Below are 13,341 nucleotides of genomic sequence, written 5' to 3' on the forward strand. Positions count from 1 at the left end.
GGCTGTATTCATTTACACCTCTGCAGGCACTTGATGTTGTCAGACTTAGTTGGCCATTGTGATTAATGTGAAATGGTTATTTCATTTGTCTTTTATATTTTCCTGATAATTCATGTGGTTTTGTGCCTTGTGTTTATTAGGCATTCAGGTTTTCAGCTTATAATCTGCCAGGTGATATCCTTTGCCTTCTTTTTGAGTTGTTTTGCCTCCTTTTTCTTATTGATCTATAGTAATTCTTTATATACACTTATCTTTTGCTGTAGGATTACAAATATCTTTTCCTAGTCTTTGGTCTTTTCACTTTTGTTGCTTCTTATTATTTAAAAATATGGTACTTTTAATTTGGTCAGTCAGTCTCTTCCATAATGTTTTGTGCTTATTTATATTATTTAGCAAATTCTTTCTTAGCCCTAGTATGATAAACATAACCTCTCATTTTTCTTCTAAAAGTTTTTAATTTTGCTTTTCATGTTTACATCCATAATCCATTTGAAATAAAATTTCTAGAGGTGGGAATCTAATTTGTCTTTCTCCACATGGATGTTAGTTAATCAAGCACTATTTATTTTACATTTTTCCCTAAAATTTATTATTCTACCTCTAATAAATATAAACTCCCCTATTACATGTGGGTTATTTCTAGGTTCTCCATTCTATTCCTTTGGTCTACTTGTCTGTCTATGTGTGTGTTCCACACTGTTTTAATTATGCCAGCTGCATGGTAAATATGGATGAGCAAGTCCTCTCATTTTTTTTTTCTTGAATTGCCTTGGCTATTTTTTAACCACTTATTCTTTTCTATGAATTTAAGGATCAGCTTATTAATCTCAATGAAAAACTTTATTGGGACTTTGGAATTGCATTGAATTATAGATTAAAGAGGCACCTTTGTCACTACATTATTTATTAAGTCAACTCATCCATGAATATGGTATGCCTTTCTATTTACTTGGGACATCTTTTATGTACTCAGTAAACTTCTCTAACTTTTTCCATCAGAGCATTGCACTTCTTTTACTAGAAAGTTTATAAACAGAAACTTTTTGTATTATTTTTAAAAATCATGAAGCCAAAGTTATTAAGTCTCTGATGATTTGAATGAAAAAATAATCATAACATATGACAGCAATGATGTTTCAGACTGAGTACTAAATAGTTTTCATACATTATCTTATTTAATACTATATAACAATACTATGTAGGTATTTTTATTAATAAGCCTACTTTGCAGATGAGGAATGTGAGGATCAGAAAGGAAATGTAACTTGTTCAAGGTCACCCACAAGTAATTAACAGAGCCAAAATTGGAACACAGTCAATCTGACTTGAAAACACGTTGTATCTGGCATGTGTCTGCATTTACCTTTTTTTTCTTTATAAAGAGAATTTGTTTTTGTTTTTTTTTAATTTTTTTTTTAACGTTTATTTATTTTTGAGACAGAGAGAGACAGAGCATGAACGGGGGAGGGTCAGAGAGAGGGAGACACAGAATCTGAAATAGGCTCCAGGCTCCGAGCTGTCAGCACAGAGCCCAACGCAGGGCTTGAACTCACGGACCGCGAAATCATGATCTGAGCCGAAGTCGGCCGCTCTACCGACTGAGCCACCCAGGCGCCCCTGCATTTACCTTTTTTAAGACTAGTTAAGTTCTTTGCAGGTATAGGTGGGTCTCATGGGTTGTTTTTTCCCTTTTGCGCAAAACTCTAAGCATTATTCCTACATATGAAACAAATACCTATTGACTAATTCAGATAAATCCCATCACACTGCTTTATAATAAGTGTTAATATTTGGTAAATTCAAATTATGAGCAAAACCCTCATGTCTCCAGACAAATTAAATAATTTAATTATCATTACAACCTCATAAGGTAAGTATTTTTACCCCCATTTACAGATAAGGCAATTGATGCTTACTTAGAAATAACATACCCAGCATCACACCTCAGAAGTATCAGAACTGGGATTCAAATATCAACATATATGACTCCAGACCCCTTACTTTTTTACTATACTACTTAATCCTCTTATATATATTTTTTTCTCTTCATCATTTCTTTTCATCATTAAAAGTCTACTAGTCTTTTGTCATGCTCTTTAGCTAAAACTTTGTTCAGCCCTCCTTTCTTACTTCCTTAGCTTCACCCTTTTCCCGTTTTGTTCGATACTTGAATAATCAGAGCTCTAGAAAGGAAATCTATCAAATAAGCCTGATGGGCTAGTGGTTGTCAATGGAATTCCTTTTCAGACCTCAGTGAACCTTATAACAAATATTGTTGAAAGTGAAAAGTACCAATAAATTTAAGCCTCCTGGAATATTGACATTTGGAAACTGATGTTTTCGGTGAAGGAGAAAAGTGTCCAAGTATGACTATCAAAACCCTAACAATCTAATGATGAATTTGGAGGAGTGAATGTTGCATGATTTCTTTATCTATCACTTTTATGTTATAACTCATAAAAGTGAGATAACATATTAAATGACCCTGCTGTTTCCTAGGCCAGACTCTTCCCACATTTTATATATAGCAATAATTTTAGAGATAAACCCTTTCTAATATTCCAGACTTCTCTTTCACTGTGAATGCTGTTTAAGCATAATATAATTATTATAGCCTAATTATAACTGATAGTTTCCCAAGATTCAAGCTGTACTTTAACATCTGAAACTCACAGTATCAAAATCTTGAAAGTTTCTTGAAGTTTCTCTCTTCACTGAAAACTATCACATGTAAATATTAGGCTAGGAGAGGGAGGCCAACAAAAGTGACTCAGAGATTTTGTGATCCAAGTGCTTGATCTAATTGGGGAAAAGAATTGTACATATGCAGAGCATAATGGAGAATGTTATTCCCAAATGATTTCTAGTTTGGTAGCTAATGGTAGACTAGGGAATCTACTGCCAGAAAAAAAGCAGAAGCAGCCCCTTGAAAATAAGTCCCATGCAATCTAAAAGAGCTTTCTTTTTCCTTTCTGCTTGCCCTGCACTTAGTTTTGTTTTGATTTTGTTCTACTAATACACGGGCTTTTGGTGATGGGGGATTCTGGATTTTGTTTGGGAATCAGATCTCCCATGGTTCTAGCCTTCCCAGGGAACCTCTAACCACAGATTCATCCCAGAGTTACAAAAGAAGACCCAACAGTCCATTCTTCCTCATTTGTCTCCACCCTGAGAGGTTGTTCACTTAGAGTGGCCTCAACAGGTGCCCCAAGGCTAGGCTACTTCTAAGTGAGGGCCCCTTGCTGGTTTGACCTTCCTTATACATTAGAAGAGGTTCTTTTCTGGCTCCTTCCACATGCAATTACCATTATCAGGCCTGTAGTCTCCCTTGTGGGGAGAGGAATAGAAATAGAAGGTCAAGTCTGAACAGGTTTTAAGGACAGTGACAAATATCGACTTCAGTGAACTCTCTTGTTTGATTTGATTAGGTATGGGGATTTATGCTATCAATCGTCTGTTTCTTGATGGCAAAGATGGGGTGAGCAAAGTCTCAAATTGGTCAGCTTCTTGCTTGGACAGTATGGAGAAAAAAATCTAGCTTCAGATTGTCCAAGCCATAAAAGAAATACCTGCCTTTCATATTTGACCAACCCAGATTTTTAGAATCTATTTCCCATTCACATTCACCTGGCATAAAACACATAAAGAACATTCCTGTTTGTCAACACAGTCAGTTTTAAAATCCTATAATTCTATTGAAGAATAAGTCACCAATACAGCTCACAAATAGGACAGTGTAATTAAGCAAATTATAGGAACTATCAGCTTCCAAAGTTCATTTAGTTTCTTCATAAATATGTACTTCCCATGTGCAGGTAAGCAATAGGATTATTCAAATATCCTCCTGGGGATATCTGAAAAGTCTTCATGGAAAGAAGGACATTGAACTTGGGAAGGATGGGAAGGATTGGTCCTCCATAGTATCCCCATTAAAAATTAATAAAGGGAATTTGGAATATCCTGTAATGGTTGAGTTGGAGTGCCATAAATATGTCATAGTTTCCAGGACTTCTTTAGGAAGGCTAGAAAACTAATTATCCTAATGAGAAATTTACATTGGATTAAATCCTCACTTTGTTTGCCAGCACTTATGCTAACAAGGTGAAAGAAAAGGATGAATCCAAAGTTCCCTTCAGTATGCTCTTCAAGCCATCTACCCAAATACCCACCTTTTCCTCCCTTAGAGAGTATCCTTACCATCTACTTCCTTGAGAAAAGTGAAGCAAACCCTTAGTTTCCCATCCTAGTACTTACAAACTTAACTGTATCTGTCATCCCTCCAGTTTGTTCAAGGTTAACTCCTTCCCCAAAGCTGTTTGTATCCACATCAGGTGTTTCTTCTCCCTCTTATATTTTCATTGATTCTCACTTCTACTGACTCTTCTCCCAACAGGCCATAAACTTACTAAAATTTCTACCATTAAAAAATATAGTTAGATAGGTGTACATACAGATATCGATACAAATACGAATATAGATATGGATACAGATGTAGATACAGATATAGATGTAGATACAGATACAGATGTAGATACAGATATAGATACAGTTACAGATACAGATATAGATACAGATACAGATGTAGATACAGATATAGATGTAATACAGATTAAGATGTAGATACAGATATAGATACAGTTACAGATATAGATACAGGATACAGATACAAATAAAGATATAGATACAGATATAGACACAGATGCAGATTTAGATACAGATATAGATACAGTTATAGACATAGATACAGGATACAGATATAGATACAGATACAAATATAAGTATGTCTCTCTTCTAGATCCCAAAGACCTGCCTCTGTCACAAATAAGCTCCTGGAAGACACAGGGTATCTTTGTAATTCACTGCTAACTTCACATCTCGTTCTCAGTGGAGTGGTAATTGGGCCTTTGTCCCTACCACCCTCTTTCCAGACTCCTGCCCATCCCTTTAATGCTGGTGTCTGGTTACTGCTCTTGGCCCCTTTCATCTTTGCTGTTGCTATTTCTGCTCTACACAGAGGATATTTTCCATTTCCTGAGTGTCAGTTCTAGTGAAGTCACATGTTTTAGGTATTCACATTCTCAAGGCTGCAGTAAGACAAAAATTGTGTACAGTCAAAATTCCCTCAAAAAACCCTTAAAATATGGATATGCTTTTCTATATGCAAATCATACAGATATATCTGATATATGTAATGGAACAAAATGATACATATCAGGTATATCTGTTTGATTTGCATATAAAAATCCATATTAGGGCACCTAGGTGGCTCAGTCAGTTAAGCGTCCGACTCTTGATTTCAGCACAAGTCATGACCTCCCCATCGTGAAATCAAGCCCCGCATCTGGCTCCACACTAGTCATGGAGCCTGCTAAGATTCTCTCTCTCCTTCTTCCTCTGCTCTTCCCCTGCTCACATTCTCTCTCTTACAAAAAAAAAAAAAGAAAAAAAAAATCCGTATTTTAAGAACCATTTCTTTGTATATAATATACATACAAATCATATAAAATATAATTATATTAATATACATTTAATTATTTTATAAATTTATAAATATTTATAATTGAAATTAAATAAATTAATTTAAATATAATTTGAAATTACATTTTATAAATTTTACATTAAAATTAATGTTTTATGAATATTATAATTATAAATATAATTATATTTCAAATGTATATATATATACAGAGAGATATTTTATATAATATAATAATGCATCATACATAATTCTCTGAGAGGAATTAAGAAATTGTTATCAAGTGTTTTACTGCTGAGAATATATCAACAAATTTATAGAGATTCCAACCTATTAACTCTTCCTATTGGTCAGCATCATCCTTGTTTTCTGTAGGCCATTACGTCAGTTCTTCTGTCTCTTCTATCAGGCCCTCAATATCTTCAAATTCTTTTTTCATGATGTTGATGAAGTCTTACCAGGTTGTTGAATAATTTTATTGACTTTCTTGATACTGGCATAAAAAGCCTTATAATCTTTTCATTCAGTTTACCATATGTTTATGGGCATATGCATATTGAGTGGCATATTTACAACTGGCATCACTACTTAAATTATCTCTGCTTCTCTTTCCCTTTTTTGCTGATGGCTTCTGGTTGTCAAATAATGAATTTGAATGATATATCTCCACTGTCGTGTGGGGTGTGTGTGTGTGTGTGTGTGTGTGTGTGTGTGTGTGTCCTGTTCTGTGTCTTCATCCTAAATGTTTCCTTTGGACTCTAGAACTACATATTCCATTGCCTACCAAACAGTTCCTCTACATATTTCTGAAATAGTATGGGTAACACTTTACCTTTTGAGGGATCCATATCTCTTCCTGTCTACTAAATTGAAATCCTCAGAGAGGCAGGGACTTTGTATTTTTGGTTTTTATATTCTTAGTACCAGTTAAACAATATGTGCTTAATGAATTTACACTGTCAGTCTGGAATACAATCAGTTCTTCAAAACTGAGATATATAGTGGAAATTGTTTTCTTCTGTATTAGTACAAGAGGGCTAAAAATAGTGGAATATCTGTTCTGAGAAGATTCTGTCCTTACCTTAGTAGACAGGGACAAGCTAATGGGAAAGCAGAATTGACTTAACGCATCACCTGCCTTTGTTGGATAAACAGCCTCCTGCAGGATTCCTGCCTCACAATCAAGGCCTTCTGATAATTTTGCTATTAGTAGAAGCTTAAGTCTGACTTAGGTAATAATTTAGGTAATTTTGTCACTTGTTAAAATTATGTGATTCTTACAGAAAAAGAGGGCATTCCAAGAATTTTCTGGATTGGCTTAAATCAACTATACTCTGCTAGAGGCTGGGAATGGTCAGACCACAAGCCATTAAACTTTCTCAACTGGGACCCAGGTAACTGCTCCTTCTTCCATCTATTATGCACAGAGCAAAATCTTCAAAAAAGTAAATAAACAAAAGCATCCCACTCACTGAGAGCTTATAAAAATTTCAAATCTTGGCAGCTGTTACTATGGTTAATTCTAAGAACAATTTTTTCCCCTCATTCCTTCTTTATTGTAATACCATGATAGCCAAGTTGAACCATACCATGGAGAAGTGAGAATTTGTCTGTAACCGTTATGGCAACCCTACAATTTTAGGTAACAGCAGAATGAGCCTCATCACATGGCCTGGCAGCTGTTCTGTATCCTGTAGGGGACTTGACATGTCTATGACTGACCAATGGTGTTTCATCTGCAGCTCAACTCCAATACAGAAATATTCTCTCATTTTAGAACTCTTGGGGTCTCCTATAGTAGTGCTCAAGTACTGACAACCTAATGGTTATATTATATTGCATATGTAGATACCTTAAAGAAAATTTTATAGTGAATAAAACAAACAAAACCCTAGTTAGCCAAAATATTTTTCTTCCCAAAAGAAGTTAGATACCTTTTTATTCTAATTAACTTTTTTGAGAGAGAAAAAGTACGAGCAAGCATGAGCAGAGGAGGGGCGAAGGAGAGAGAGAATTTTAAGCAGTATCCATGCCCAGCACAGAGCTTGACACAAGGTTTGGACACAGGACACTCAACTGACTCTTGATTTCAACTCAGGTCATGATCCCAGGGTTGTGGAATCAAGCCCCACGTCAGGCTCCACACTAAGCGTGGGCCTTGCTTAAGTTTCTGTCTTTCTCTCCATCTCTCTCTCTCTCTCTCTCTCTCTCTCTCTCTCTCTCTCTCTCAAATTAAAAAAAAAATTGAATTTCAGCTTCTGACAAGTGTAGAATCTAAAAGTTGACACTAGCTTCAGTATAAACGTATTCTATACACACATAAGAAAAATGAGTTAAGTGTAATACCAATAGGTCATTTTAGTTTAATGAAATTTCATTATCAGTGAGTAAATTCTCTATCACCTCAGTAAATAAAATCTTTAAAGATAATTTAACCTTTAATTCAAGGTCTTAAGGGTGTTACTGAATCACAAATCAGTATATCTATTGTATAGAGTAGCAGATTAATAGCTACTGACCATAGAGTAAGACACGGATGTTGATTAGGGATAGAGGTTTGGTTTTGGTTTTTGGGTTTGGTTTTTGAATTAACTGTGGTGTATTAGAGTGTTTCACCCTGTATCCTGTATTTTAGAAGGGAGACAGATTTAAGCACATGAGTGTCCATGGAGGCTTTAGTAGAAGGTTTTAACTATTTTATGAGCTCCCATAAAAGCAGAAAATTAGGAATACAAATTATCTTTTCTAACCACCACTCTGGCCCTAACCTCCTCTTTCTAATCATTTAAGACATGCCTAGTGCACCTATGATAATAGGTGGATCAAGCTGTGCAAGAATGGATGCCAGGTCTGGTCTATGGCAGTGTTTTTCCTGTGAAGTTCAACTGCCCTATGTCTGCAAGAAACCATTAAATAACACAGCGGAGTTAACAGGTATCTTTCTCATTTTCTGTGCAAGTAGGTGCAAGTAAATCCATTTCAGATATCTATTTCCACCTTTCCTTCACCCTATACTGCCAATGCCAAAAACTACTTTATTTTGATGCAGTGGTTAGATGTCATCAACTATATATGCATAAAGCTTTGGTTTGATATATCCCCTTAAGATGGCAGAGATATCCTCAGTGAGAAATATATTTCTATTCACAGGTGGTTCTTTTTTCTATAGAGCACTCTTTCTCAGAGTGTGCTTCCTTAGACTAAGAGTATCGATATCAACCATACCTGTTAGAAATCAAATTCTTAGGACCCACCCCAGATCTACTGAATTGAAAACTCTGTGGACATCAACAATGTGTGTTTTAAGAAGACTTCCTGGTGATGCTGATGCACACTAGGTCTTATATTTTACCTGCCTCTGTGAGAACTAAAAATGATGGATGTGGGAACTCTCCTCAGGTTTCCAGTTCCTACCCCACGATGCCCACCCCTGCTCTGTCTTTCTCTGCCGGGCTGCTTATTTAGTTTATTGTGTTGATAAATCAGGTAGAAAAGGTGGGGTGCAGAAGGACGAAATGTGTACAAGTATGGTTTTTTTTCAAGGGGTTTCAAGGATAAGAGAATCGCAGAACAGTTGAAATTTCTGAGGTGCAGAGAAATTTCAGAAGCCTTTGAAAGAATAAGAGGAGTGTCCTTACTGTCTTGCACAGGACCCATCGTATACTGGTATTTGATTAAATCCTCCTGAATAGGAAAAAGTAATACTCAAAACTGGGAGGGGAAAAAAAGGAGGTTTTAAAATGTCTTGCTTAAAGAATGTTGGCGGAAGGGAATAAAATTGCTTATCCATATAGGAACAGAAAGCTATTTTTTAAGACTAGAAAATAAATATATAGAATAAAGATTGTTGGGAGATGTTTATAATCATAGATGAAAATGAATATTCATCTTCCAGGTTGATTCAAACCAAATTTAGTCCATACAACAAAAAGCGTAATAGAAAAGACAGCACAGATGAAAATAAAACAGAATGACTGATGATAGATCAAGTAAATACCCTGTAGCAGAGTAGAATTATTAAGTAAATCATGATGTTTCCACATGATTGAATAATATGCATTTATTAAAATAACTGTGCCAGCAGGAAAATACCATAGCAGAACAAAATGATATGCCTACTTATCATTTTAATCTTGTAAAAATATGTATTCATAGAGACAAAGACTAGAATAGGAAAACATTTGTTCTAAGTTCAATTATGGGTGTTTTTTTCCTCTGTTCCTTTATCATAATTGTAAAATATAATAATAATAATACCATGTCTTATTTCAGAAACTGAAAATTAGTTCAGTTCTCCTGTGTTCTCTTGTTCTCAAGTGTGAGAAGCTAGCTTGACCTGAATTTTATCTATCAGTGAAGAACAAGCTGTTCACATTTTTTAAGATGCTGTGTTTTTATACAACAGACATTCCAAACAGTTCTGAATCCACAAAGTCCGAGTAATTCAACTTAATTTCTAATTCTATTAAGAGGAGTAGAATTATTTTGTATGGTTTTATACCTCAATCTTTTCTCCAATCTTTCTTGACTATCATTTGAGTGTGTTTTAACATGGTGAAAACAAAGAATCACTAATTCTATGAGGATATAGGTCTAGTGGAGGGAAAGAAAGAAGAGGTCCAGAGAGGCCCTGTGCCCTTTCCCTCCAGTACTATCCTCTCTTTCATGTGGAGTTTATAAATGTTTTACTCTGTTTCTTAAATCTCTGTATGTCTTTGTTCAACAGTGAGCATTAATTCACATCCCCTTGCTAATCTGACCATACACGAAAGGAGATTGGACTAAATAACCTCTCAAATTCAGAGACTGGAGGGGAACCTAACAAATCCCATAGCAAGGAAGAGAATTGTCAGCAAATGGCTTATCCCACACCATTCTTCTGTCTACTAGGACTAAGGGCAGTCCCTCCTCAATGAGTCAGAGCCCAATCATGTAGCACATTTGTATCACAATAAAGTCATATCATTACCTGTATCCCTATAGTCACTCTTATGATGCTATGTAGAATGAGGCACCACATAAATCCATGTTCTTGTACTATTTGACATCACGTTCCCCAGTTTTCCAGAATCCTGATGATGTGAGAAAGAATTTAAAATGTTATTGATGTATCTTTACTGGAATATATATGGATGCTTTTCCCCCAGATGTTTGGACATATTCAGATACACACTGTGATACAGGCTGGATGTCAAATAATGGCTTTTGCTATCTTCTGGTAAATGAAAGTGATTCCTGGGATAAGGCACATATGAAATGTAAAGCCTTAAGCAGTGACCTCATCAGCATTCATTCTTTAGCAGATGTGGAGGTGGTTGTCACAAAACTTCATCATGGGGGTAAGTTTTTAAAATATCCTATTTGAAAGGTTTAAAACATTCTAAGGCACCCCTAATTTTCAGACTCTTTTTTTTGTTTAATGTTTATTCATTATTTTTGAGAGAGAGACAGAGAGACAGAGAGAGAGACAGAGTGTGAGCAGGGGAGGGGCAGAGACAGAGAGGGAGACACAGAATCTGAAGCAGGCTCCAGGCTCTGAGCTGTGAGCACAGAGCCCAACGTGAGGCTTGAACTCACAGACCGTGAGATCATGACCTGAGCCAAAGTCGGATGCTTAACCGACTGAGCCACCCAGGTGCCCCCTAATTTTCAGACTCTTAGTGGGAATGAAAAGCTTACAATCATCCCTACAGATCAGCACTGTCCAACAGAAATTTCTATGATGATGGAACTCTTTTATAATCTATGCTGACCAATACAGCAGCCAGCCACCAGCCATTTGTGGCTTTTGAGCCCTTGAAATGTAACTGAGGAACTGAATTTTTACTTTTATTTAATTTTAATTAATGTACAATTAGCAACATTAGCAAGTAGCTGCCAATTTGACTGTACAGGCAGTGATTGAGTAATTTCCCTCTTCTCATAAGATAAATACTATTTAAGTTGTTCCAGATGCTTAAGTGATGATTATTTCACTTTTGTAGTTATTTAAAAGCTAAACACTGAAGAACAAAAAATACACTAGACAGGCAATATTATATCCTCCTCTTAGGATTCACTAATCACAATAACTAATAATAGATACCTATTCTGTATCAGCATGGTGCTAATTGTTTTACCTGGGAAGGCAGCATAGTCATTCCAGGGCAGTGATGGACATCACTCCTATTCTAACTGGAGTATCTATGATTGTATTTGTAGAATTTCATTATAGGTTCCCTTGCTATCCAAAAGTAGACTGTTCTTATGAAACCTTTCATAAACCAAAATGGCATAAAATGAAGAAGCAAATACAATTTCATAGAAGTGAAAATCCTCTTCAGATTTCTTTCAATTAGTGAAAACATGTACATATGTTTTTTGTAAAAGCGAAGTTGTGGAAATCTGTATACCCCATAAAGCAAGGTTTATCTAAACCTGATATCAGGAGCTCCTAACCTACAGATTATAGCATGGCTCTTCCACTGTGTGCTCTGCCTGCATAAGTACCCTAAAAAGCACTTGACTCCTGGCCTTCCTAACATCAATATTTTAATAGATTAATTGTAAATACCATCGAGGCTCTTAAAAGCCCATTATCAGAATGTAAAAATCAGTAACAGTATACATACTGAAGTATGTAATTGAGTAAAACCAAATAAATAAAACATTTTTCTTTTAGATGCCAAAGAAGAAATATGGACAGGTCTTAAGAACAAAAATATACCAACTTTATTTCAGTGGTCAGATGATACTGAAGTTACTTTAACATATTGGAATAAGAATGAGCCAAATGTTCCCTACAATAAGACTCCGAACTGCGTTTCCTATTTAGGAAAGGTAGGAAAACTTCTGTGGTTTATTTATATTCTTATTATATACTAAATAATAATATTAAGATGACTTGGGTTAGGATATTTGTGTATAAGCTGGGAAAGAAAATAAAACGTAAGAGCCCTGTAGATTGTCTTTCCAGTAGCTACTGGAAAAAAGAGGTAAGTAAAACAAAGAATAAATAAGCAGTCCTCTTCCTGTCTAAGAGTATCTGCTCTGGTCTGAAACAGATGAAGAAAATCCTTTTAGAATTCAATTCTTCTTGTGTCATATTGGTTCTAATAAGCTCTTTCTCTCTGGACCATCATTATGATATTTAACATAAAGTCACATCGCTTCTTGGCCTGTTGGCTAAGATCAAGTGTAGTAACATAAAGTCACAACTTAAGCTGAGAAATACCATCTTCTGAATTCATGTTCAGATTAAGTTTTACATTAATCCTACTTTGAGAGTGAAAAAATATTTTTATTTAAAAATTAGGTCTAGGGGTACCTGGCTAGCTCAGTCAGTAAAGCATGCAGCTCTTGATCTCAGTGTTGTGAGTTCAAGCCCCACATTGGGTATAGAGATTAGTTAAAAAAAAAAAATCTTTACAGTAAATAAATAAATGGATCAGTAAAATAAAAAATAAAAATTAGGTCTAATGTTTTTCAGAGAACATCTTCTGTAGAATGCTTAAATATTTATTGACCATGCTTTAGTTAAGAGTCCAAAATAGATTGTGTGTTGAGAGAAAAGACATGTGTATCTCTATACTTTGTATCGCTTTCCTGGGGACTCCTAATTGTTTAAGAGGTTTATGTCACCCAAACTTCTAGAGAGACTTAAGTAGAAACAATAAATGATATGTATATTTAGAAGTGTTTCAAGAGTAAAGATGTATTGAGAAAGTTGTCAAAGATTAATTTAGAAGTGTGTCACATTTGGTGCTCTGTTTAAAAGGACATTTAAGATATCTTTGCTAGAGTATCAAAGATAGAAGTGAGGTTCCATAAGCAAGAGTAAACTGATAGTATATCTAGGTAGCATTCCAGTGCTTAAAACTGACCCT

The 13,341-nt window shown here is 35.3% G+C and overlaps 1 protein-coding gene and 1 pseudogene across 3 annotated transcripts in view; both read left to right on the forward strand.

The window, feature by feature from the left end:
• LY75 (lymphocyte antigen 75) overlaps nt 1-13,341 on the forward strand; it is a 137,995-nt gene that overhangs the window by 17,023 nt on the left and 107,631 nt on the right. For all 3 annotated transcript variants that reach the window (XM_047085053.1, XM_047085054.1, XM_047085052.1), the window contains exons 5-8: nt 6,760-6,870; nt 8,267-8,410; nt 10,624-10,815; nt 12,138-12,295. In XM_047085053.1, coding sequence (XP_046941009.1) covers nt 6,760-6,870; nt 8,267-8,410; nt 10,624-10,815; nt 12,138-12,295 — 605 coding nt within the window. The remainder of the gene's footprint in view (nt 1-6,759; nt 6,871-8,266; nt 8,411-10,623; nt 10,816-12,137; nt 12,296-13,341) is intronic.
• On the forward strand, nt 12,621-12,824 carry LOC124516657 (uncharacterized; annotated as a pseudogene).

Source organism: Lynx rufus, unplaced genomic scaffold (assembly GCF_022079265.1).
Source record: "Lynx rufus isolate CCGP_SWC_20201006 ecotype Redwood Valley unplaced genomic scaffold, mLynRuf1.p SCAF_2, whole genome shotgun sequence".
NCBI classification, from domain to species: domain Eukaryota; kingdom Metazoa; phylum Chordata; class Mammalia; order Carnivora; family Felidae; genus Lynx; species Lynx rufus.